A 26255-nucleotide genomic window follows, 5' to 3' on the forward strand; every position below is an offset into this window, starting at 1 on the left:
CCATAAAAATTAGGGAACAAGCTGTGCTATCATAATGATTATCATAATGATTAATTTTTTAAATGAAAATTTTAGGTTATATGTTAGTGACTAAGTTTTAATTTATATATTCTTTAACTGCTGCTATATCTGTATTGTCCCTGTTATACCTAATTGCAAATTCAAATGTATCCCTATCTTCTTTTATGACTTCTTTGATATTGTATGTGGGCTGGAACTGGTCTGTGACCGAAATAATAAATTCAGCAGGCACCTTCAGCTCCGTCTTGGTGGCCTCCAGGGCCTTGAGGTCAGAGGGCACGGCTTGCACATCCTTCAGCTGCTCCTCATACTTGCGGACCAGCTCCTCTGCCCCTTGCGTGCTGCGGATCACCAGGTTGATGGTCTTCAGCCTGTGGGGTGAGAAGAGGGGAGCTGGAGGTTTGCGTCGGAAGGGAAGGAGAGCCCAAGCGGCCTCCCATTTGCTCCAGACACCCGATGGCAATGTGCAAAACTTGTGACATGGGTGGTCGCTTAATAATAATAGTAATTTTATTATTTTCACCCCAGCCACTCTGGGCAGCTTCCAGCAAATATAAAAGCAGAATAAACATCCAACATTAAAAAACGTCCCTCTACAGGGCTGCTTTCAAATGCTGCATTTATTTGTGATGCAAATGAATGGCTGAATAGAAGAATTTTATGGGTTTGGCACAAAAGAAGGCAGCGCTACGTCAATTCAAAACAGCAAGAGAGCAAAACCCAGCCAGAGCGGCAACGCCATGCAAAAAGGCCTGGAGCAAAAAAAGTGATTTGCCTGGCACCAAAATTTGCCTGGCACCATTAGGAAGAACTTCCTGACAGTAAGAGCTGTTCGACAGTGGAATTTGCTGCCAAGGAGTGTGGTGGAGTCTCCTTCTTTGGAGGTCTTTAAGCAGAGGCTTGACAACCATATGTCAGGAGTGCTCTGGTGGTGTTTCCTGCTTGGCAGGGGGTTGGACTCGATGGCCCTTGTGGTCTCTTCCAACTCTATGATTCTATGATTCTAAAATGACCTTCAGGCAGGTGCTGAGATGCTGCAATGGGGGTTACTACTGAGAAGGCACCTCCTAGGCACCTGCCATCGCTCACCTGGCAAGGGCACCCACAGAAGGGCCAGGGGGGATGGCAAGGTCAAGGACCAGGTGGGTCCATGTGGATGAGGCAACCTGCTTCCCCTGCGGAAGAAGAGCCAAGAGGCTCTCACTACCCACCCCACAAACATCCCTTCCTCACAGGTTCAGCTCCCAAATGTTTTCACAGGTTGGGCAAACACAGACCAAGACCAGTGAAAGAGCCAATGGGAGAAAGGAGACAGTAGACGGAGGATGCAAAAGCAGCCCCATCGTCCCGGCAGCAGGTCCAAAGAAGGGCCCCCGCCAGACCCAAGGGAAGAGGGCACCAAAGGCCTTGGGAAGCAGAAGCAGCTCCTGGCAACACCCGGCGTACCAGGTGGACGGACAGAGTCCCAGGTGAGAGGAGGACCTACTTTTCCAGGTAGATGCTGGAGAGGCTGTAGACCTGGTCCATCTTCTGCAAGGTGATGTCCAGCTCTGAGTGGAGGGTGGGGGCCGAGCTGGCCTGCTCTGGTTGCGCCAACACCTCCTCCGTCTTGGCGCTCACTTTGCCCAGGTTCTTCTTGATGCCCTCCAGTTCCAGGTGGATTTGCTAGAGGGAGGAGAGATGCAGAGGAGGGAGCAGAATGAAGACCGCAGTGAAGCCACAAAGCGGGGGCAGGATCCGCACAGGCGGTAGCAGCGTCAGACTCGGCGGCAGCTGCTTCACTGCCAGGGTAGGAAGGGATGCGGGGGGGGCAGTACCTGCTGGTCACTGATGCGCTGGGCACACTCCTTGGCAGGGTCCTTGTCCAGCGGAGAGCGGATCTTGTGGATGGTGCGGGACTCGCAGCCCTCCAGCTGCAGGCGGATATCCTTCAGCTGAGAGATGAAGTTCCTGCAGAGAGACTCCTCCTGCTCCCCTGAGGCACCAAACAAACCCAGCCCAGGTGAGTGGAGGAGCAGCAGACACAACTTCCAATGTGGGGAAGGGGCACAAGGGGAGAGAGGGGTCTCCTGGGCCAGGCCTCCAAAGCCAGCCTGTGGGAGGAAAGGGGGCTGGCTGGGGTCCAGCTGAGCAGGGATGGAAGGACGGTTGGAGAAACACCCTCCACCTGCAACACCTCCTATTTGGGGACTTCCCTGGCTTTTTTCTGGCCCACGTAGGACCAGTCTGGAAAGTTAGCCTTGGTGAAGACTTGACGTTTTCATCCCCCAAAAAGTTTTTGATTTGAGTTTCCATTTAATATTTTAATGTTGTATTTTAATCTTGTTTTGAAGTTGTATTTCAATTAATTTGTTTTTATATCGGGTGTTAGCCACCCTGAGCCCAGTCTTGGCTGGGGAGGGCGGGGTATAAATTATTATTGTTGTTGTTGTTGTTGTTGTTGTTGTTGCCATGGGGGGCAATTCAGGAAGGAGGGAGGGCACATAGAATTGTAGACTTGGAAGGAACCCAAAGCAAATCTTGAAATACGACCTGAAATACTTTATTGACCCTAGCCTCAACTATGGAAATCTGGCTGAACTGTCCAGAAGGAATAAAAATATTGTTAAGATGGAGTTTTCTCGAGATTTGCTCTCTAGCATCAAAGAATATGAAGGAGATCGGCAGAAGGGACCTGGAAAAGAGTTAAGAGCCTCGGACATAAGATCTCCAGGTTGATGGACTATATGGAATTGACGGAAAGGACTGGCAGAATCCGAAACCAGGGAGAGGAGTTGATGGAAGAAGATTGAAAAATTTAAAGTTTATATATAGAAATATTGCAAAATTAATGAGTGATAGATAATTGGTGGATTGATATTTTATGGATTTAGCAGAAAAGTTATTTGGAGGAAATTTAAAGACTATTTACAGAAACATTGTAAAATTAATATCTGTTAGAAGGATGCTGGAATAATATTATATGATTTTAGCAGGAATGATATAAAGGATTTGGGAATAACTGACTGTTAATTGGTGAAAGGAGGAAAAGTAAAGTTACATTATATTAAGACAATTTACAGGACAAAAATTTTAAAAGAGGGAAAGGATTTGCTGAAATGGATAATTGACCTAGAATACGAAAAAGGGAGGTGGGAGGAGGTCAAGGAAATAAGCTAATGAAAGATTAGTAATGAGGAGATTTGATGCATTTTTCTTTGTGTTTTTGTTTTTGTTTAACGGGTTCTATTTCTCTGTCCCCCCCCCTTTTTTTTATATTGTGATGTGTTGTTTTGCTTTTGTTTAATGTGGCATTTTTATTTTTTCTTTCTGTAATTTTTGAAATTTTAATAAATTGCATTGGGGCTTTTAAAGCAGAGGTTGGGTGGCTGCCTGTCTCTAGCTGCGCCTCCTGCCTCCTGAAAGGGGACCCAGGAGATTTATTTGGCTGCAGGTGCCAGGGAGATCCCCCCCCCCCCCCGCATGGAAGAGCCACGGGGCCCCTTTCCCGGGGCGCCTCACCTTTCTCCAGGCCGCGCAGCAGCATCTCGTACTTCTGGGTGCAGAGGGTGTATTCGCGCTCCACGTGCAGCCGGTCATCCGGCAGGAAGTTCTGGGAGTCCTGGCTGTTGCGCAGGAACTCCTGGTAGTGGGTCTCCAGGCTGCGCAAGGTCTTCCGGTAATCCTCGGGGGGCATCGTCCGGAACTGGGGGAGGGGGAGAGGCCAGGTCAGTAGGGGGCTCTTCCCCTCCTCCCTCGAGCCCAGCTTGCAGGGCCCCCTCCCTCCGCCCCCCCCCAGAGCCCCCTTAGCAGCCGGTCCTCACTATGAGCAGCGACCAGGACTGAATCTGCTGCATGTCCCTCTGCAGGTACTGCCAGGAGAGGAGGCTCTGCATGTCAATGTGCAGCTGGTGCCAGAAGGTCAGCAGGCTCTGGTGGCTGCCCTCCAACCTGCAGGCAAAGAGGAAAAGGAGGCTCCAGAACCATCTCAGGGGGGGGGGGCGGGGTGTTGAATGGTTTCTTTAAATGTAAAGGTTCATCAATGTTCCACCCAATGTGTATGTCTTTAAGGGGCCAGAGCAAGATAACGAGACCCAGCTTTACAGCTGTGAAACATAGCAGGTGCTGCTGAGTTGCATTGATTAAGGTGTGTCAGCATTTGCACGTAGTATATAAGGAGCAGCACCGAGCTCCTCTCCCATTACCCTGGGGGTTGGTTTGGGGGTTGGGTCTGGTTTGTTGTTGATGTACTTAGTGTATAAGGAGTTTTTGTTTTTTGTAATTAAAACCTTGTTTAAGTTATTTTTGAGTCCCTTTCTTTTTAATGCATGGTCTCCCCAGCAAGCTCTCTGCAGCACTACCATACTGCAAATAGCCAACAGTGTGTTGGGTGTTCCCCAGGGTTGCCTGCCCCAAAGAGAGAGCAGAGCAGGCAGAGAGGCAGAGCGCCCCCATGCCACCCCCAGAGCCCAAGGAGCAGTACAGCAGCTCTCCTCCTCAAGTGGGGCCGGGGGGGGGGAGGGCAGAGGCCCTGGGGGTGTCTATGGATGGCCACTAGCTGTCATGGCTCTGCTTTGCCCTCCAGAGCTGCAGGCAGCAGCGCTTCTGCACCCAGAGGGGGTTGTCTCTTGTGCCCACATGCTGCTTGTGGGTTTCCCACTGAGGCAACTGGTTGGCCACTGTAGGAAGAGGAGGCTGGGCTAGAGGGGGCCCCCGAGGGCCTGATCCAGTTCCTGTGGTGTTCGCGTGAGTTTGCGGCAGTGGAAGCTTCAGCGATATCTCTCTGCTGATATGATCCGAGCATTTAATCACGGTTTCTAATCTGCCCCCCACGCCCGCAAGGAGAAAGGAAAGCAAGGGGGTTGGGGGTGAGGCTGACTCACCTGCTGACGGCCTCCAGGGCCTCCTTGTTGGGTGGGGGCACCAGGAAGCAGATGGAGGGCACAATGGCCTCACTCCCGGCCACATTCAGCACCTTCCACTTGTACGGCTGGGCGTTGCTGAGGAGGGTGCAGGAGTCACCCTTGTGCACCGTGATCTGGGGAGGGGGAGGAAGTGAGCAGCCTCAAAAGATGCACCCCAGACCAAGTTCGCCACCCCCACCCAGTTTCCAGACACGTGACACCCCCCCCACACACACACACTCACCTCCATCTGCTTGTAGTCACAGACGGCCTGGAGAGGCAGTCGTCCCTTGAGGGCGGTGCTGGGGCTGCGTGGCTTCAGCTGGACAATGGCCTTGGCTCGCTTGGCCAGCCCGGCCAGCTGACCCTGGTACTCAGCCAGGTGCTCCTTCTCCTCCTGGCATGGGGGGCACAAAGAGGAAGAGAGTTAGACACCTAGGAGAGTAGAGCTGGAAGAGACCCATAGAGCCCCCTAATGCTTCCAGGGTATGGGGGTGTTGTCAGAATTTAGGTTGAAAGGAGGCTTTGCCCCTCCAGCAGACATCATACAGTGCCCCCCCCACTACCAAAATCAACACAATCACTCCTGCAAATGTCCCAACAATACACTTCATCACACAGTTTCCTCCTATCTCTATTCAAAGGGCCTCTGCTGCACATTACCAAATGCAACAATTCACTGATAAATGTATCTAAGTACCGTGGTATCTCTGGATACGAACGGGATCCGTTCCGGAGCCCCATTCGCATCCAGAAGCAAACGCAACCCTCTACTGCACGTCTGCACATGCGCGGGTTGCAATTCGCCACTTCCGTGCATGCACATGATGTCATTTTGACTGCGCGTGTGCGAGTGGCAAAACCCGGAAGTAACGCATTCTGTTACTTCCGGGTCACCACAGAGCGCAACCCGAAAGCACTCAACGTGAAGTACATTTAACCCTGGGTATGACTGTACTGGCTCAATGGGAAAACTTTAGAAAGTCATATAAAATTGCTCCAGTATCGGATTTGCACCATTCCACTTCAGGAAAGAAATGGCTGGCAAGGGGGGAGTCTGGGATCTGGGCAGCCATAATCCCTCCAGCCTGAGACCACATACTCAGCAGCCTCCTTGCCTGGGAGAAAATCGCTGGCATCCTGGCAAATGGGCGCCAGACAGGTAGTCATCTCACAGACAACAGCAGACCCTCCAGGAATGGATTAAGTTCTTGGACCTGACCGAGAATACCAGGAACTTGTAAATATTCCTATTGTATCACTTGATGGGTGTATGGTGGTGGGCAAGGAGGGTTGAACCAGTTTCTGCCAGAAACCCCTCCCAGTTTGTGACATATGCATGAGGTATCTATGATGTGTGCATGATGCTTCACCAGAGGAGTTTATAGGAAAAAGGGAAAACCTATAAAAGAGGAAGCATCCCTTTCTGGGGGGCTTCTTCCTGCTTCTCCCAGGCCACCCCATGGAAGTCCAGTCTTGAATAAAGACCAGGCCTACTGGCTGCTGTTTGGCTATCCAAGCGAGCCGAGGAAATTTCCTCTGACAGTGCAAAGGGCGGGGGCGCGGGGGCGCACTCACGAGGGAGTCCTGCAGCAAGTCCTCCAGGCGCGTCACGGTGATGGAGCGGTCGCAGACAAACTTCTTCCGCATGGTCTCCTGGGTCTTGCGAAGGAATTCCTCTGTCTCCTTCACGTCGGAGAAGAACTTGGGGAGAGACAGAGGGAGAGGCGGGTGAGGAGATGCCCAGCTACCCAGAGGTGCCCCCCTCCTCCTCAGGGACAATTGGGGCCCAAAAGCGTCTGCAGGAGGGCAGCTGGCTGGCTGCAGGGGAGAAGGGGAGCAGCCCAGCCCCAGAGGAGCAGCGGGAGTCCTACCCAGCCAGCCCCCTGCCCAAGGTACCTGGAAGTAGGCGGTGTTCTCCTTCAGGTGGGCCTCAATGCAGCAGCACAGCTGGAGCATCCAGCTCCACTGGGTCTGCAGGGCAGCCTGGAAGGCCTGGAAAAGAGGGGGGGGAGATACTCAGCCATGGGGCAGGACCTGGGGACAGGAAAGTGGGGTGGGGCACACCCACCCAGCTCAGCTCCCCTGTGTCTTGTGAGACATTGGGGGGGGTGGCAAGAGCCCCCCCCCCCGAGAGATAATGCCAGGATGTGGCTGTCCGCCGAGGCCTCGTGAGGCCCACGTGGCAGAAGCAACCACAGCCATCACGAGCTGCAGCCGTCATGGGACCCGCTGGCAAGCCTCGCTCCCCACCGGGCCCCGATTCTGCCTGGCGGTGCGCCCAGCCTCACCTCCACGGTCTGCTTGCCCGGGTGCTCCTCCCTCAGCAGCCTGTCTCCCGTGCTCTGGATCTCCTTGATCTTCCGCTCCCGCTGCTCCAGCTCCCGCATCAAGCCCTGGGGGACGGGGCAGAAAAGGCACAGTCAGAGGGCAAAGGCGACAGCCCCCCAAGCCCCCTCCCCCCAAGAGGACGGGGCCTTACGGAGTAGCTCTCCTTCTTGGCGGCCATGTTGCTGTTGCGCTCGCTCCAGTCGTAGTTGACCTCCTCCTCCTCCTTCTCGTTCAGCCACATCAGCTCCTTGGTGGCAGCTGCCACAAACGCCTGGAGGCTCTCGAGGTGGCGCAGGCGGGCCTTGGAGGAGTTCTGCGATGGCACAGCGGGGACGGGGTCAGGCGCCCGGCCTCCCTCTGCACGCACACAGGGGCACCCTCTCCTCCTCCTCCTCTTCCCTCTGGGGTCCCAGCACCGCAAGCGGACGGCCTGCCCTCACCACCCCCTCCTCCAGGCTGGGAAGGGGCCAACACCAAGGAGGGCCCCAAGGCTGGGCTGTGCAAGGCACAGAAAGGATTTGCCCTCTTTCCTTCGTTTGCCTGGGCTCTCCTGCCCACAAGCCCCATTTGGCTTCTCTTCTGAGTGCCAAGACCCACATTTTGGAGGACAGGAACACACAAGGAATCTATTATTATTATTATTATTATTATTATTATTAAGCAAATGTATATACTGTTCTTCATCCAAAGACCACAGGGCAGTTGACAACAGCAAAATGCAAAATGCACAATATTTTTTTAAAAAAAGTAACCCTCCCTCCCAACAATTTAAAAGGCCATGGACTGCTTATTTAGCCAAAGGCCTGGGAGAAGAGGAACGTCTTTGCCTGGGGCCTAAAGATATGCAATGAAGATGCCTGGCAAGCATCCCTGGGGAGAGCATCCCACAAGTGGGGAGCCACCACAGAAAAGCCTCATAGGATGATCATGCACAGGAGGAGAGAGTTGATCCTGTTCATGCCCTGGAGAGACTGGGGTCCAGCCCCTCCCCCTCCCTGCCCTCAGCCCACATGCTCCTCACCAGCAGCTTAGCATACTGCAAGTCCAGCTTGTTCAGGCAGTCCCGGTAGGCACTTCGTGGGCCGGGGGAGAGCTGGGCCTGGGGGGGGGGCAAGAAGGAAGGAAGAAAAAGGCCGAGAGTTCCAGGAGAGGCAGCAGACACACAGCAGACACAAGGGCAGGCCCATAGCACCACCCCACAACCTCCCTCCCCTTTGCACGTGAAATTGGGGGGAGCAATGTAGAGGGAGCTGCCTCTGCCTGGCACCTTGGGCACGGCATGCCCACCAAGTGGGGGGAGGCATGGGGGAACTATTTGGCTTCTCCTTAGACACCCCTGCCTGCAAGGTAGAGCCCAGGCAGAGGGCAAAGGATGCTGCCCCTAGAATTTGTTTTGAGCAGTGGAACGGAGCTTGCAGTCCTGGTGACCAAAAGGGAAAAACCCACATTTCCTACCCCCCCAAAAAACTTTCCTCCTTTCAGAGGCACAATTATGGTGGGTGCAATAATATTATTCCTGTTAACAATAGGCAAAGGGGTCAGGGTCCCATTTCTGCGATTCTTGCATTGCAGAGGGTTGGATTAGAAGACTCTCAGGGGTCCCTTTCAACTCTAAGGCCAGGCAGTGCCATGGGGAGGGCAGCTGGCAATGGGGGGGGCCTCACCTCATCCGCTCTTGCCCTCTCGATCTTGGCGCGGAACTCCTCTATGGACTGGTGGAGTCCGCGGTGGCTGCCCAGCTGAGACTCCACGGTGGGCAGGTCCACGCCCCACTCGGCCGCGTTCAGGCGCCGCTGGTTGTCCTCCACCCAGGCCAGCAGGTCCTGCAGGTACCGCAGGGTGACGTCGTCCAGCTCCTGGCGCGGGCGCTGCGTGACGGGCACCGTGACCTGGGCGATGGGGGCCGACCCAGACTTCAGGCGCAGGTTATATTCCGTGCGGATGGCCACCAGGCGCTCGTGCAGGCGGTAGACCCTGCGGGAGGAAGGGGGCGGTGAGCAGGGGCAGCGGGGGAGTCACCTGGCAGGGGGCACCTCCTGGCAGCAGCAGCAATGGGGTGCATTCAGCGGACTAGATGCAGGGTGTGAGTTGCCACAAGGGGGCGCTAAGCACCTGCCTTTACATTCTGGGGAGGGGACCCCCTGCTCATGCCAGACACCCCTTGGCACACACACACCCCTGGCCTGAGGAACATTCACCCTGCATTACCACCTGCTGCCACCGGGCACAGGGGGCGCTCTTGGCTCACACAGAGGAGCAGCCCAGGCAAGCATGGAGTGAGCAGAGGCCCGTGGGGGCCACAGGAAGCCCCGCGGGGGCCGGAGGAGGAGCAGCGCTGCTGACCTGCGGTACATCTGCTCCCCTTGCGGGTGGCGCCCGTCCTTGAGCGCCTGCACATCGTTGAAGAGCAGGCGGATCATGGCATCGGCCTTGTCCAGGTCACGCTCGATCTCGGCCGACTTCTGGGGCGCCTTCCCTGCAGCCAGCAGGCGGATGTCCTGCGGTGAGAAGGGGAAGCAGCTCACCAACCGCCCTGCAGAGCAGACCGCCCCAAGGTCTGGGGCCCAAGCAGGGGCCCAACCCACAATGGGGGGGGGGCCAGGAACAGAAAGGGCGTCTCACCGACTGCAGGAGGGTGTCCGCCTGGTTGAGGTGCTCCTCGCAGAGACCCGACTCCATCTGAAGTTTGCTGACAATGCGCTGCAGGCGCTCCAACCTGGAGGAGGAGGGAAAAGGGACAGGTCAGTGCAGGTGCCTCCCAGCATTGTGCCCCCACCTCTGGGCATCTCCCACCGGCCTCCCCAGCCCCCCCTCCCAGCAAAAGCAGAGCCCCGGGGCCCACCAGCAGCTGTTCCTGATGCTGCTCGCAGCTGCCTCCCCGGCCTGACTCTGCGGTTCAAGCTGTGCCGTTTCCTGAAGAGATCGGTGCAGATGAGTCACCAACCGTGTGTTTCCCATTAAAGCTGGGCTGGGCCCGGTTGGGGCGGAGGGGGGAGAGGGAGGGAGGGGGGAGAGGGAGGGAGGGGGGAGAGGGAGGGAGGGAGGGAGGGAGGGAGGGAGGGAGGGGGAGGAACCCAGCCGGACTCTCGTGCTCCCTCCCCCCCACCAAGGAAGGAGGGAGTGGCACCCTCTTTCTGTGCCTCCGCCCCCCAGACAGGCGGACTCAGCCCAAGGGCCCAACTGCACAGCTGCCCCACCTCTCGAACTCGGAGCGCAGAAGCTTCTCCCTCTCCAGGATGGCCACGTGCAGCTTGCCCCACTCCTTCTCCACGTCCAGCGGGTGGTAGCCGGGAGGAACCTTCAGCTGCCCAGACTGGACAGACGGCTGCAAGGAGACAACGGTCACAGGAAAGGCAGATCAGCTGGGCAGCCTGGACTGCAGGGACTGGTCTAGATGGCACATGGGGTCCCTTCCTCCAACTCTATGATCCTCTGGGTCCCAAGGGGCCTATACGCGTGTGGGGTGTGCTAACTCTTTGTACCTCTTCCTTCTGGCTCAAGGGTGCTACAAGGCTCACTGAGACTCCAGGCCAGGAGGGGCTCGGATCCTGTGCCCACATTCCTGGACAGACCCCGCCTGGTGCAGGTCCAGAGCCAGGATTGCTCCACCTCCTCCAGGCCCAAAGAGAGAGACGCTGGAGAGCGTTGAACTTGGCACCTTCTGCATGCCAAGCAGCTGTCCTGTCGCTGCGCTGGGGTCTGCAAAATGCTGGGGGGGGGGGGACCTGGCCTCTGAAGACCTAGACCTGTCCCACCCCACGGCCTAAGCAGCCCCCCCTCTTTTAAAGGATTAACCAGCTGTCAAAGGACATTGTCCAGATCACAATGCAGCCCCCACCCAGCACTACCCCACGCGTTTCCCCAAGCCTGCCCCATAGCAAGATGGGGCGGGGAGAGAAGAGCCGCTCTCACCTCCAGAGACTGGTAAATGGCCTTGGAGCGGTTCTTGTCGGCCTCCTTGGCGGGCAACTCCGTCTCCTTGAACTTCAGGAACTGGCGCCACAGGATCTGGGGTGGGGGGAGGAAACGGGGGTCAGCAGGGGGGGAGGGCAGAGCAAGGGACTCTCCGGGGCTTGTGGGCAAAGGCTGGCACTGCCCATCTCCAGCACAGGAAAGAGAATTAGGAGTGGGTCCGTTCCTTGGGGTCCCCTTAGCTCCCTATGGCTCAATCAGACTGGCATCAGTGGCTCTCTGGGAGTTCAGGTAAGTCTGAACCCGGGACCTCTTGCCTGTCCAGCCGCTGAGAGATGCCTCTTCCCCACAATCCTCCTGTTCTGCTTTTCTAGTGGTTTCCTAACTTGCAGTTCCTGCCTTGCAGGGGGGGGCTGGACTAGATGACCCCTGGGGGTCCCTTCCAACTCTACCGTCCTACGATTCTATGGCAGCCCAGAGCCAGAGAGGTATCCGGATGCTGTTGGGAGGCGCTCAGCCTGGCCCCCTGGACCTCCGCCAGAGCAGCCCGTAAAACTCGCACTCCTGGGCCTCCTTCCCCTGGGCACCCTGCCTGGGCACGCCTGCCCTGACGCTGGCAGCCGCCAGGATCCTCTCATGACCAAGGAGGAGGGAGCGCATGGCCTGCCCTTTCATCCGGTGCCAGCCAGGGAAGGGGGAAGGGAGCCGAGGAGGGAGGCCACCGGCCCGGCCCTGACTCAGGAGACGCAGCCTGGAGGGACAGGCTTGGAAGCAGGCGACTGGGGCAGAGCCAGGGGGGAAAGGTCATGGGGGGCATCCTGCCAGGGAGAGCAAGGTTGCGGAGAGCAAGCAGTGGGGGGCTCAGGTGGGCCAGGGCCAAGATGGGGGGTGGATCCCTCACCTCGATCTCCTCAAAGCTGGAGGGGAACTTGCGCTCCTCAAAGATCACTGTGTGGTGCCGGATCCATTGCAGGAGCAGCGTCACCACCTCGTAGTACTCCTGCCAGCGCAGCTGCAGCTCCTGGCGGGGCGAGAGGGAGGTGTCAGAGGAGGGTCCCAACCCCAAGCCCCTGCCCCGGCCACTTCTGCCCCCCAAATGCCCCCCACTCACGTTGGCCTTGACGCCGTCCACCACGTCAGGCACGCGAGGCATGGCGTCGTAGAGAGAGGAGACATAGGTGATGATGGACTTCTCGTCGGGCTGAGGAACGTCAACGTCTGCAAGGGGCAGGAGAGCGGCCGTCAGCCCCCAAACGCCCTCCACAGAGGGGCCAAGCTGTGCCCACTTGGCCACCCACACAGGCGCCCACTCCCCTTGAGTTGCAGCTCCCCAACCCCACGATTGTCCTGCATCCCTGCACACCTTCCGGGTCCAGCAGCCGCGTCACTCCCAGCTCGTGGTCGGCCACGGAGAAGGCCTGCTCCAAGTTCTCCACGTTGGTCTGGCGATACACTTTGTTCATGTCAATCAGCATCGGCCTGTTGGGGGGAGAGGAGAGGGTTCGGAGCTGCCACTCCTGAATTGCAGGGGGCCCCCAGATGGCCCTGCCAACCCTTTCGAGGGGCTTCCAACTTTGGGGAGGCCAGCAGCACATTTGGAAATCTAAGGAACAGCGATGGACACCAAAGCAAACCCATTTTGACAGCAGGAAAACTGGCAGCACTCAGGACTGCCCATCCCTAACAGGCCAAACACCCATCGCCCACAAAATATGGAAAAGGGCAGGGAGTTATCTATCTGACTGGGGAGAGCAGGGGAGCCTTGGTGGGCACCAGTGGGGCAGCATCCCGGACGTCAGAAAGGCTGAAGAAGTCCCACAGGAAAACAGGCACTTGACCTCCGGGGGTGTACGTTTCTCCCTCCATCCTTGCGTCCAGCAGAAAACCCAAGGGAAAGATGGGGGGCGACAACCCCTAATGATGATGATGATGATGATGATGATGATGAATACCTGGCCCTCCCCAGCTAGAGCCAGGCTCGGGGCGGCTCACAACAGTAAAATTACAGTAAAAACATAATTGGGAGGGGGGGCAATTTAAAATACAGGTTAAAATGGACCTTCTTGAGTCCCCAAAGGTAGGGATGTTCAGGGCAGGGGCATGCTGAATTTAGAAGCCTGGCCCAGGCCCCTCCCCACAAATTGCAGCAACAGGCTGCTCAGTGCTGGGCCAAAGCCGGAGGGGGGGGGCAGCCAGGAGATGCCTCCGCTCAGCTCAGAAGCATCTCCTGGCAGCAAGCAGCAGCAGGCAAGCGCCGGCAAGAAGCAGGAGCCCAGCCCAAGGCACCATCACACCTGGCTGCATCCTTCCAGGTAAGCCCCAACAATCCCAGCCAGGTGGCGAGGAGCAGGAGCAGCCACACGCCAGGCGGCAGAGCACAGAGCACAGAGCACAGCAAAAACTTCCCGCGGTGTTCGGGTAAGTGAGCCAAGCCATGGGGAAAGGGGGGGGGGGACAAAAAGAAAACAAAAATGCTCCACCCCACCCCCTTCCCAGCCCCAGATGTGACCAACAGCCACAGGAGAAAGCTCAGCTATGCAATCCCATGGGAAGGACCCCCCCCATCACAATTAGGAGAAGGGGGGGAAGGGACTTCCTATTCCCCAGGGCCAGAGTCAGGGTGGGACTGAGCAGTGACCACCTCCCTTAAGCTGGCTAGGAAGCCCCCAACTGACACCCCCCATACACAGTTACAGGAAGGAGAGGGAGGGGGAGCGCAGGGGAACATGGGGGGGGCTAGGAGACCCTCCTACATTTCCTGGAGCCGCAGCGTGGAATGGACGGAATACAGGGAGCCGCTGACGTTCCGGCCTCCTGCCAGCGCCCATCCTTCTTCGCCAGCCCCGTTGGAGCGCGGCAGCGTCTGTGCCCGCAGCCCAGAGTCCACGGCGGGCACCTCCTCACAGACCATCACCACCCGCTCCTCCTTGGCCCGCAGGGATCCAGACCCCACCAGGCCCCGGCGCCCGGCCCGGGGCCTGCCACGCGGATGCCCGCTCATGCCCACGCGCTCAGAGGAAGGAGCAACAAAGGCATCTGCTGCCTCTGGCCCCACCGCACTCCCTGCTCCAAATGGAGCGCGCAGGCAGGGTGGGCCGGATCCCCGCCCTGCTCCCAGCCACGTGTGGGAAGGTGGGGCAGGAGGGCGCCAGGCTCAGACTTGTTGCAGCTTTGCAGATCCGCCATTGCCATCCGGCCCACCGCCAGGACTGCTCTGCCAACAACCTTCTCCCTGAAGGACCCACACTCTTCCAGGCTGGGGCTGGGACAGGGGTGTTCCCCACAATTCTTGGGGACCCGGAGTGGGGGGAGAAGGGGAGCACAGAAGGTGCAGAAGGACAGCAGCCCCCCACCCGCCTTCTCCCCTGCTCCAGGCCACCTCTGAGCAAACAAGCCCAGCCAAGTGGGTGCAGGCAAGCTCTCAAGGGGTGGGGAGAGGAAGGCGGTGGGGGCAGGAGGAAGAGATGGAAGGGAGCCCCCCCCCCACAGGGAAGAAAGGGGGCTGCAGTCCCCGCAAGCAATGCCTGTGCTGCTCTGCATGGAGGCCCAGGGCTCACCCAGAGGGAGAAGCAGCAGAGGGGGCCATTCTGCCCCTGGCAGACCACCAAGAGCCAGAGTCAGGCCAGCTTAGACTCTAGTTGCAGGGATGGAAGGGAATCGGGGGGCTAGGAAAAATTCATGCTGCCCCCCTCCTTTCTACTCTCAACCTTCAAGCACCTTTCTGAAGAGAAAGGAAATTTGGGGCAGCAGGAAATGTGGGGCGTGTGGAGATTGCTTTCCCTTTCCTCCGCTGCCTCCCCAGATCTCCTTCCCCATTTCGTCCCCCTGACCCCCCCCCTTCATGGCATCTCACTTCCCCTCCTTTTCCGTCCCTCCACCAAACCACAAACCCGCAGGGTCTCCCTCGAGGGCTGGGCTGCGTGTGAGTCATCGGACGAACAGCACTGAGACACTCTGCGTATATCCTACTTTCCCCGCATCCAGATTTGCGTTTGAATAAAACTCCCCCCCCCCTTACTTGTGGCGGTGGATGATGGCGTTGAAGAGGCGCCCGTCTCGCCAGCTGGTGGTGAAGTTGTCACAGCGCAGGCCCTGGTAGCCCTCAACCATCCGCTGGGACCACAGCAGCAGCTTCTCCTTGGCGGTCATGTCCTCCGACTGGCCGCTCACCTGGATGTCCGAGATCTGCGGGTGAGGGAAGCCGAGGGGTGAGCTGGGTGGGCACGGATGGGGGGCACCCAGGGCCAGCATCGTTCTGCAGCAAAAACCCACGGCAGCCCCACTGCCCATGCCAAGGGGGCTGAGGAGGAGGAATGGATAGGTGTGTTCTGTGCCCTGGGCAGGGGCATCAGTCGCCCAGGAGAGCCAAACAGGCATCAGAGGGCCAAGCAGGGCAGAGGGAGGGTGGGCACCTTCTCCCCTGGGCATCCTGCCTGCCTTCTAAGCCAGAAGGGCCTGAGGGAGGGCAGAGGGCTGCACTTGCGCTCCAATCCTGCTCTGGGCATCTGGTTGGCCCCTGTGGGGACGGGGGCTGGGCTAGAGGGGTCCCCTCGGGTCTCATCCAGCGGGCTCTGCTGGTGTCCTTATGTGGCTGGATCAAGGCAGCATCCTGTTCTCACAGTGGCTGCCGGATGCCAGGTGCAGAGAGGGGTGCCCACCGGGTCCCCCAAGGGGCACGTGCCCCCCTCCCTTCTCCCCACTTCCCCCCTCTTCTCTGGGGCACACAAGCCAAGGTGGTTGCATCAGCGTCTAGCGCTGGAAAATGTGTGTGTCCTGGAGCAAGGGGTGAGTCAGGCCCAGCCAGCCACAGACTCCGCTCCTGCTGCAACCACAGCTCACAGCAGCGGCCCCACCCAGAGCGCTCCTCCCCCTGCACAAGGCAAGAGCCTCTCTCCTGGGTCTCCTCTCCTTCTAGGCACCCTCACTCTGCATAAAAGAATGCGGGGGGGGGGAGGAGGCAGAGAGGGAGGGGCCTTTCCAGCAGATCCCTCCATTGCACAGCGCCCCCCAGGCAAAGCCTCTCCTATCCTCCCAACCTCCCACAATTCACTGATTGCTTGGTTGTTTTGCTCCAGTTACACCTCATCTTTGCTTCCAAGAAGATCAAGGCAGCAGAGCATGGTTTAATCCTGCTCATTTAACCCCCAGAACACCCCTGCAGGGCAGGCTGAGAGGCAGCAAATGGCCCAAGGTCACCCTGCAATCTGCATCACCCAGTGGGGATTCAAACGCCGCTCTCCCAGGTCCTCATCTGGCCCTCTAACCACTGCACTCCACTGCCCCTTGTCTTAAAATGCTGGTGCATCTTGAGGGTACCCAGCCCATGAGGTGGAGCAGCTCCCTGAACTGTGGGGGCCTGAACTGTGGGGCTTGGCTACAGGACTCTTCGCTGGAGCTCAATGTGACTGATCTGTTTGACTGTGTGGTCTGAGATCTGGATGACCAACAAGCCAAGAGACAGGAGCTGTGGGAGGGGATTCCGCACCTTGATCTATCGGCTACTTTTAAAATGAGGCTGCATTTTAAATTGCATTTTAACCTGTATTTTACATTGGGGGGGTTCTTTCCCCCTATTATGTTTTTACTATGATTTTATTGGTGTTAGCCGCCCTGAGCCCGGCTCTGGCCGAGGAGGATGGGGTATAAATAAAAAAATTTATTATTATTATTATTTATTATTATTCCCTTCCCTTCCCTTCCCCTCAGAAGACCCTCCCTGCCCTGCCCTGCCCTGCCCTGGCATGGAATGAAGAGTAGGGGGAACTTATTCCAGAAGATTGTTGTGATTTTGAGGAGATAGTGATCTGACAGGCTCAACTCTTCCTGGCTCTGGTTATCTGTGTTTTATTACTTTCTCTATCCCTTGCAAAGAAGTCTTTGATGTGTGGTCTGTTGGCAAACGGCACTGGTCAGTAAAAGCCTTTGATGTATGGACTGCCTTTTTGTCTTTGATGTAGAATAGCTGGTAGCCAAACCTGTCCTGGCCCCAACAGGGCACAGCAAAATATCTAGTTTTTGAGCATGGCAGTGAGAAGCTGCGCATGGACTCATGGCCAGAGGGTTGGGCAAAGGAAGACTATCTGAGGGGGGAATCACTTTGCCACTTCTTTGAGCTTCCCAGTGGCAGATTGAAGTGCTGCTTCGTAATGTATCTTTTACTTGATGTTCAGAATAAAATCTGTAATCTTCTCACCCACTTCCCACTTGCGTTTGTATTGCTTCTGAATTTAAAAGAGCCATCTTGCAATTGACAAGACAGGCCGCTCGCTGGCAGGCCGGCTCTGGCATAGCTGCGCCCAGGCCCATTTCCCATGCCAGGGCTCAGCGCCCCCTCAGTGCCCCTCCCCCAGAGCAGGCTGCCCTCCCCACTCACCTGGAAGTGGAGGATGATGGTCCAGATGAGGCCCAGAGTCAGCTTGGGGTTTCCGTCCGCAATGTCATCGTTCCGGATATTGACCAGCTTTACCTGGGAAATGGCACATCACACCAATTATCAGGGGGGCTCCAGCCACCCCCGACCCCTCAAGGCAGGCCAGGCCGGACTCCCTCCCTCCCTCCCTTCACCAGCTCCCGGGTCTCACCTGCCGGTGCTTCAGGTAATCCAGGGCAATCTGCACATTCTGGAGCTTGTGGAACCGCATCCGGCCTTTTTCGCGGGGCTGCAGGGGGGGGGGGAGAGAGCGGGAGGGAAGTCAGTGTCTCTGCCCTGCCAGGCTCCACATCAGGGCGCAGTTAACACCCCCCCCCAAACCCTGCCCTGGTCCAAACAAGCCTCCCCAGCAGAGGATCCCAGCACAGCAGGAGGAAAGAAGGGGAGGCCAGCCCCCAAATCCTTCCTGCCAGACACAAGTCAGAAAACAATGTCCAGGAAATGCTCCCCCCTCCTCCCCCCCCCACCGGACACCTTCAGGCAGAGCCAGTGTAAAGGCTTCTGTCATCCGCCTCCTCCCCCCCCCTCCTGGTGTGCTTCCTGCGCCACACACCGGCCCATCTGAGGAACCCCCTACCCTTGCCCAGCTATGGGGCTGGCACAAGAAGCAGCAGGATGCAGATACAGAGAACCCCCTCTTCCCTCTTTGCAAGCACAGATCCTGCCCCCCCAGGCCAAGGCCTGGCTGAAGCCAAACCTGGGGGGCTGGGGAATGGCTTGCTAGGATCTTCACTGGCCCTCCTCCCCCTCCCATTTAGCACCCTGATGCCCATAACCTCGTGGGTTCTGGGGCTCCCCTTTGCCTCCTCCATGGGCACAAAGGGAGGAAAACTCCTTCAATAGCCACATGGCTGGAGGCAGGGGGACAGCGTTCCCCCCCATCCAGACCTGGCATTAGCTAGTCATGGGCACCAACTTCCGAGGGAGAATGGAGGGAGCTACGCCACCATGTGTGTGATGTCAGGATGTTGGGGGGAGCCAGGAGCAGAGATGAATGGGGGGCTGCATGGTTTCAATGGCCAAGAGCTCTTCCTCCACCGCTTTTGAGCATTGGGGAGCCCCCAAAATATTGGGACCCCCCCAAAGAGCTCAGCCCCTGGGAGGTGGCACCTCTGGCCGTGTGCCAGGCGGGAGCAACAGCACTTCTGCGCCAGCAAGAGGGAGGTGGGCCTCCTTTGTACCCAACCCAGCAGCTCAACCCAGGGCAGGCGTGCGGGTGGCGGGTGCAATGCCATGCAGAAAGCAACGGGGGGGGCGGAGCAGAACCACTCACCAACCGCAGGTTCCGGATCACGTCGCGCTCTCTGGGCTACGGGGCGGCGGCAGGTGGGAGCCGAGCAAAGAGGGGGGCAGAGGCCAAAGGGCAGCAGTCAGAAGGCAAGGTCCCGCCCGGAGGAGAGACCAACAGAGCGGGCAGCAGAGAGAGAGAGACAGAGAGAGAGAGAGAGAGAGACCCCCGTGCAGCGCACAAGAGTTACGGTGTTAGAGCGCATAGACAGAGGGGGGAGGCGGGGGGGAGCAACCGAAGAGGAGAGCAGCAGGTGAGCAGCTGTTATTCCCTGGCAGGGCAGGCACCCAGCGTTGCGCTGCAAAGTTCCTGGGGCAAAAGGTGGGCGACGCCTCCTCAAACTAACTCTCTGGAAGGTGGGGTGGGTGCTATGAACCCCAAAGGGATTCTGGGTAGGTCTTGGGGGGCCCCCATTCCTCTAAGGGGCTCCAGGGCTCTCTGCCTGCCTCTGCCCCACACTTGCTGCCACTCGCCAAGGCTTCTCTAGGGCAACCCTCCCCCCCCCTGCAATTGGGGTATAGACAGACTGTGGACTGGAAGATTTGGGGGGGGCTATTTAGGAGACCCCTGCAAGCAGATGAAAACATTAGCAGGATTCTAATAACACTTGTAACGTAACAATTACTATGGACAATTGTAAAATATGGATTATGAAATAATACGCAGCTGAAAATGTTGCCCATAGGGCCCAGGATGGAGGCAAGTCTGGAGATTCCAATAAATCTCTAAACATGGACATGTATTTGGTATTGCTGTATCTTTACATTAGTAAAATCAAATGCAAATTATGTTCTTTTAAAAGGAAGATGGGGGGGAGCAGCTGGGCAAGAGCAAAGAAGCACCCTTCCTGGCCCCCCCCCCAATGCTTGTCTCATTTTTTTAAAGAAAGAGCTGGACTCTCAGACTCAGGTGGGCTGCAAAATGGAGTCAGCAGGCACAGAGCACTGGGTGGGGGGACATTCCCCCCCCAAAAAAAGTCTGCCTGGGAGCTGGCAACTCCAGGCTCAGTAGGGAGATGGACCCCGGGAGGGGGGTCTGAGAGGGGAGCCCCAAGCAGGAGGGCAATGGGAAGGGGGAGCAGGCAGGAGAGGAGGGGGCTAAAACACTCCGGGGGGAGGCAGCAGGAGCTGGGGGGCAGCGCAGCGTTCGGAGGGGGCCTTGTTGGCCAGACTTGCTTTCCTGCTATCTGGGGGTACAATGGGGGCTGCCCATCCCCCCTGGGGGGGGAGGTTTCTACGTACCAGAGTATCTCCTGAGAGCACCTCCAGGAGGGAGATGAGGTTGTGCCCATCGCGGAGGTCTTCGTAAAGGTCGTTGACATGGCGATGGGCCTGGAATTGGCAAAGAGAGAGTCAGGACTGGCAGGGGGGAGCCAGCCAGCCCCCCCCACCCTTTTACCACCAGCAAGCAAAGGGCAAGACCTGAAACTACCCTCCCCCCAACCTCACTAGGCCCCGACCACACAGGGGGCACTGATCCCATCCTGAAAGGAGCCCCCACCCCCAAGCCTGGCCAACCTTAAAGCGTTTGACCCTAAAAGGATCCCCTCTCCACTCTTAGGGGCCTCCGAGAGGATCCCTCGTTCAGAAGACCCTCCTGGCAGCAGCAGCCACCTGGGGGGAGCACAGGGCAAGGGTGGGGGCTGCAGTTCAGCAGCAGGGAAGCTGTGGGAGCCCCCACCCTGGGGAAACAGGAAAGTCCCCTGAAAAGCCAGGCAGTCACCGGCCAGCGGCCTGACTCTCCATGAGGCACTTTTGGGTGTTCGGATGGACAAAGCAGAAGGAAATATGGAGAGAAAGGAGGAGAGAGCAAGACAGAGCCCTGGGCACCTCCTGGGCACCTACCTCTGCTCGCCAGTGCTGTTGCCAGGAAGGAGGAAGAAGAAGAGGAGGAGGAAGAGGAGGAGGAGAGGAGGCAGGAAGAGAGAGAAAGAGGTTAGGAAGAAGAGGAAACAGCCCCAGAGAGAGCCCGGGGGGCACAGCATGCCAAGGGATGGAACCTGCCTGGTGCCTGGCAGTGGTGGCCATCCCAGCCCTTGCCCCCGCCAGGCCTGGCAGGGGCACCACATGGCCAGGGGCATCCGGGTCACACCTGGCAGGTTTCTACCTCTCATGAGGCTGCTGGTTGTGGAGAGAAGAGCCCCCACCCCAATGAATGCATTCAGCTTTTACTCAGAGGAGACCCACTGAAATTGATGGTCAGCTTAGCTCAGCCGGTTAGAGCATGTTGCTGATATTACCAAGGTTTCAAAGCAAAGGAGTCCCGTCTGGGGATGGGGCTGCCCCCCAGGTGACACTGGAGGGTCTGGGTGTTGGGGGCCATGGGGCCTGCAGCCCCAAAGGAAGGAGAAGGACAGCCCAGCCCACCCCCAAGTGACTGTGATTCCTGCATTGCAGGGTGCTGGACTAGATGAGCCTTGGGGTCCCTCCCAATTTGACAATCCTACAGTTCTGTGGGCACCTCTGGCAACAGGAGTCACAGGACTGGAGGGGGGGGCAGACCACGCCCCACAACCACAGAGATAATAGAGCCATTCAGAAATGAAGTGGGTTGGGGGAGTGTTCTTTCCACCAGAGGGGAAGGAAATACGGGGCGTGTCAGATCCAGAATGGGATGGTTGTCTGCCAGGGGAGTGGGGGAGGGAAGAGAAAGAGGCAACCTTCAAGCAGCCCCGCCCCCCATGTCCTTGGCAAAGCTGGGTCTTCGCCCACCCAAAGCCCCCCCCCCAAGCCAGAGTGTCCTCAGATTTATTTAGTTGGAATATATTTCTCTCTCGCTTTGCAGCCCTGAGAGGCTCTCAGCCTGGCCAGCCATCTCCCTGGGATTTTTTTTTGGGGGGGGATGCAGGGGAAGGTTTCCCCAGCCCTTACCTTGATAAGGTGTTTGTTGACCCATTTGGTGAAGGTTTTCTTCTGGACCCGATCCCGTTCGTCTGCAAGAGAGGAGAGGCGGACATGAGTCGAGGGGCTGGAGGGAGCAGCTCAGAGACAGTTTGGGGGCAGCCCCCACCTCCAGGAAGGAAATTGCGGAGGGGGGAGGTGGCGGCAGTCGTAGCCAGAATCACCACCAGGCGCAGGGAGGTGATTCACCCGATGCAACAGGAAGGAAATGCAAGAGTGACTCAGGCCCCGGGTGCCAGCCCTTGCACCATCAACCTTAGCAGGCCTGGCACAAACACCAAGGCCCCCAGCAAGAGAAAAATAGGCCCCCCGGCCCCTCCCACAAAGGCCTCCCCACCACACTCACAGAGGAAGCTGCCCTCCCCTGAGCCACTCAGACCATCAGGTCCACAGTTCAGGGTCATCTGCACCCCCTGACTCCCAAACTTTTGGGATCCACTTCCCCCTCAGTCCCATAAGCCCATGCCCAGTGCCCCCCACCCTGCCCTATGAAAAGCATTATTCGGAATAGCAGTTTCCATGACCCGCGAAGGAAGATAATAACACAATAAAATGCGAAGCAATGACAATTAACCGCACATGTATTCAAAATCCAATTAAAACTAATTAAGGCAACAAAACTGATGAACTTTATCTGGTGATACCAGCTTTCCAAAGTCCTGCGCTTGCTCTGCCCCCTCCACTACGGCTTTTCGTCACCACAGCCCCTCCTCCTCCTCCGGCCAGCTGCACACTGGGAGCCAGGCCTGAGGGGCTTTGCTGGGCCAGAGTCCTTCCCCCTGGCCCTTGGGACGCCTCCAAACCAGCACCCCATGAGGGCACGGGGCCCAGAGACATTATCGGGGGACCCAGTGAAGTGCCACCAACAGGTCCACCTCCCGTGGGTCTGGCTATAATCCCTGTCCAGTCACCGGAGTCCATGGCTAGGGCCACATTCATGGGCCACCGGAAGCCCAGAGGCCACAGCAATCAGGAGGAGTGCCCCCCCCCGACAACAATGGGGCACCCAGGGAGAAAGGAATCCAGATGCACAGGTGGAAACGGAAGAGAGCACCCAAAAAAACCCCACCCTCCTGGAAAGACCCTGTCCTGTAAGAGGTGGCAGAAAGAGGCCTGGCTCCTCTGCCCAAACTTGGTGTGAGCACAGTCTGCCTCAACCCCACGGTGCCCTCGGACAGGGGGTTGGACTAGAGGACCCCTGAGGTCCCTTGCCACTCCACGGTTCCATGACTAAGACAGGATTCCCTGGGGGGGGGGTCTTGCCAGGGAACAGGACGCCACCTGGGCGAGCAATCTAGCTAAGTGGTCACTGGGTGCCCCTCTCTGCCCCCAGGAGACCCCTTGGCCATCCCCTGCCGCCTGGGCCGGGCGCCCTGGCTCAGCCCCCATGTGATCGGTTGCCATGGCTTCCGGGCCAGACCAGGGGCTGGCTTGTTGTGTCTCGCTCCCTTCCTCCTTCGCTGGCTCCTGCAGGCTGGGATTTGCCCAGCAGAAGCAGAGCAGCCAGGAGCCCTGGAAGCTCAGGGCCGGCCCCTCCCCACCCCGACAGGGAATGTGTGGGGAGTGCCCAACCCACCCCAAGGCCTCATGTGCTGCCCCCCACTCCTGGCTGGGAACCCACAGCCTCCTAAGGGGCTGGGCAAGGAAGCTCTCCTAGAATATCCCCACACACCTGGATTTTAGAGGGCTGGTGGAGAGTCAACAAATCTGCGCAAATCTGCAGGGGGGGGAGCCTAACCTGTTCAATTTATGCCTGTTAAAGGCACAGGGGCCCCACTAAAAGGTGGCAAGCTCACCCAAGTCTGAGAGCAAAAAAGCGGCCACAGCCGCTACTCAAGGTGGGCACACACAGCACAGCCACCCCAGGAGACCCAGCTGTGCCAAGCTGAGGGGACCCCCAACACCGAGGGCCTCAGAAAAAGCAGCCAGCTGACTACGACTGGGATCAGAGCCCAGGGACCCCCTGGAGTGCCTGTCAGGAGCACCTCACCAGCACCCCAAGCCCCAGGCCCGCTGCCAAGGTGAGGGCACCTGCAGGAGCACAGCTGCCCTACCACGCGGTGCGTGTGCAGGAACACACAGACACGCAGCCTGGCAGCAGCCACAACCCTTCCTGGACCTTCATCCAAGCCAGAGCCTCCCACTTCCCCATAGCCAGAGGGAGGGCGGAAGGAAGGAAGGAAGCAAGCTGTGGGGAAACACAAAATGCAAAACACCCCACCCATCGCCATCTCTCTCCCAGGTGGGGCAGCATTAACCCCTCAAGCGCACCCAGCCAGTACCTTTCTTGCCCTCGGACGCCCTGAGGACAGCCTTGTACAGGTTCTCCTCCGAGTTGCTCTGGTCGGCCAGCCCTGGGGAGGTGGGGGGCCCATCGGCTGCCGCCTCTCGGCTGCGCAGCCTCTGCCGGGACATGGTGGGGGCAGCGGCTGTGGGCACAGGCTCCGGGCACAAGGTGCTGAACCAAACAGACTCGGCTCCTGGCAGCATCTAGATGCTGCCGCCAGCAACTGCCTGAGCCCTGCCCCAGCCGGGATGGGCCCTCAGCGCCTCCCCTGAGCCCTGCCCACCACTCTCCGAGGGAGGGGACTGGGCTTCCCCTGCTCTGCCCAGCCCAGCCCGGCAGGAAACCTCAGCTCTGCCCAGAGGGCTTCCTGAAAACTTAACCGCTTCCTGGCCAGCCTGCAACAGAGGCCTGGATGAAGAGCTCCCCTTGCACCCAGCAAGGGGAGCAAAAAAGGGGGATCAGGCCCCCTCTGCTCCACTCCTAGTTGTGCTTCTGCAGTCAACACAGAGGGGAAACACAGCACTCCTGTTTCCACCCAGAGTATACCCAAAGGAAGAACTTCTTCCACCACTTTCATTCATGGACTCCCAACCAGCTCCGCTCCCTGAGCAGAATCACAGAACGGTAGAGTTGGAAGGGAGCCCAGAGGCCATCTAGTCCAGCCCCCTCCAATGCCGGAATCACAGCTAAATAATCCAGGGCAGGTGGTCATCCCATCTAGTTCTGAAAGCCTCCAATGAAGCAAAGTCCAGCACCTCTCAAGGTTGAGGGCAGGAGCGGGGGAGGGGGGAGGAGGATGGTGGGCAGTGTGTTGTGGTCTGGGTTTGAATCTCCACTCGCTGGGTAGCCTTGGGGAAAACCCTTCTCTCTGGCTAGCCTACCTCACAGGGCTGGTGTGGAAATAAAATGAGATGCTGCCCCCAAGTGACTTGCAGAAGGGGCACCACATGGGCCAGCCAGAGCCTCGGTGTGGCCGGGTCTTCCTAGCACCAGGGAAGAAGGTTGATGCCAGGCAGGGCTCCCAATGCCCACGAGGCAATAGCTGGCACCCCACCACCACCACCACCCTGCTGCTCTCTCCCAGGGCCACTCAGCACAGCCTTCAGTGGCACCCATCCTGACAGGCCCAGAGTCTGGAAGCGTGGGCACAGCATTGGAGCTTGCCCGGGGGGAAGGCACCAGGCTGGCACGAGGCTGGGCTGTGACTCACCCTGCTAGTGGGGCAACGCCCAACTAATGGCCACAGGGCTGCGGGGGTGTTTGTGCGCCAACCCTCCCAAGGGCCCCTCCGCTCACAACAGGAGGCGCCCTGTCAGGTGTGGGCAGGGAGGGGGCAGGGCTAAACCTTGCAAAAGGTGCAAGGGAAGGAGAAGGAACCCCATGCACACCTCAGGGGGCTGGGGGGGGCAGCACCTTCATCCTCCTGTTCCTATGGCTTCCCAGTGGTTCCTCAGATTCCCCCCCCCTTGAGGGAAGAGTCTGGAGAAGGCCACTGGGTGCCACCCCACCCCACCAACGGTGCAGCTGGGAGCAGAGAGACACCCAGGGCAAAGTCTGCAGTGGGCGGCTGCTCCAGTGGCTGCCCCCCCCCCCGCCACGGCCCCAGGAGCACATTCCAGGGCAGCCAGGCCCAGGCCCCGCCTGGCTCCCCAGAAGCAGAACTGGGCTGGGTCCCAGCACACCAGAGGAATGTGCAGCACAACAGTTTCGAAACCACAGAGAAGTTCCAGCTGCTGCCGCCGCAGCCGACACATCTGGGCCAGCACGCCAGAGGACGTGGGGGCACTGCTCACATCCTGCCCTGGTGCCAAGGCCCACACTGAGTCACACCACCAGCAGCAGTAGCAGCACACCATAGGCAGGGGACACAGTGGCTAAGGAATTGGGGGGGGGGGAGAGAGAGAAAGGCTCTCCTGGGGGCAAAAAGAGGAAACAGGCAGGAGGCAGTTAGCTGTTTGCACTGCTCCTCCCTGTGGTTCCCTCCACCCCACAGCCGCCCCTCCCTGGGCAAACCCAGGAGAAGGAAGGACAGAACAAACAAGGCCTCAGGGAGAGATGGGAACAGGCCCAGCCCCAAGCCAGGACTCCAAGGGGCACCAGCTCCTCCATCAGGACATTTCTGGGCCCCTCCTTCACTCTCAAACAGGAAGCAGGGCAGCCCCCCCCCCAAGTGTGGCACATGGAGAAATCAGGGGGCTTTTGG

At 58.3% G+C, this 26255-nt stretch overlaps 1 protein-coding gene across 24 annotated transcripts in view; it reads right to left on the reverse strand.

Annotated features, from left to right (window-relative positions):
* Nucleotides 1-26255, reverse strand: part of PLEC (plectin) — a gene marked incomplete at its 3' end in the record, with an annotated part of 117825 nt that overhangs the window by 15018 nt on the left and 76552 nt on the right. For 12 of the 24 annotated variants that reach the window (XM_081875006.1, XM_081875003.1, XM_081875017.1 and 9 more), the window contains 26 exons: nt 21736-21797; nt 20710-20724; nt 20107-20196; nt 17729-17806; nt 17521-17613; nt 15166-15332; nt 12511-12626; nt 12259-12365; nt 12049-12168; nt 11148-11243; nt 10433-10560; nt 9858-9951; nt 9579-9733; nt 8900-9209; nt 8257-8334; nt 7387-7548; nt 7196-7300; nt 6804-6899; nt 6483-6608; nt 5149-5301; nt 4884-5038; nt 3825-3951; nt 3523-3706; nt 1839-1996; nt 1508-1686; nt 254-392 (listed from right to left, as the gene is read on the reverse strand). In XM_081875006.1, the coding sequence (XP_081731132.1) occupies nt 254-392; nt 1508-1686; nt 1839-1996; nt 3523-3706; nt 3825-3951; nt 4884-5038; nt 5149-5301; nt 6483-6608; nt 6804-6899; nt 7196-7300; nt 7387-7548; nt 8257-8334; nt 8900-9209; nt 9579-9733; nt 9858-9951; nt 10433-10560; nt 11148-11243; nt 12049-12168; nt 12259-12365; nt 12511-12626; nt 15166-15332; nt 17521-17613; nt 17729-17806; nt 20107-20196; nt 20710-20724; nt 21736-21797 (3293 nt within the window). Of the gene's footprint in view, nt 1-253; nt 393-1507; nt 1687-1838; nt 1997-3522; nt 3707-3824; nt 3952-4883; nt 5039-5148; nt 5302-6482; nt 6609-6803; nt 6900-7195; nt 7301-7386; nt 7549-8256; nt 8335-8899; nt 9210-9578; nt 9734-9857; nt 9952-10077; nt 10233-10432; nt 10561-11147; nt 11244-12048; nt 12169-12258; nt 12366-12510; nt 12627-15165; nt 15333-17520; nt 17614-17728; nt 17807-20106; nt 20197-20709; nt 20725-21735; nt 21798-24047; nt 24287-26255 lie in introns of those variants that run through there. The other 12 variants (XM_081875019.1, XM_081875020.1, XM_081875008.1 and 9 more) reach the window with 4 other exon arrangements.

Source organism: Podarcis erhardii, assembly GCF_964252035.2.
Source record: "Podarcis erhardii genome assembly, chromosome: 8".
NCBI lineage: Eukaryota > Metazoa > Chordata > Lepidosauria > Squamata > Lacertidae > Podarcis > Podarcis erhardii.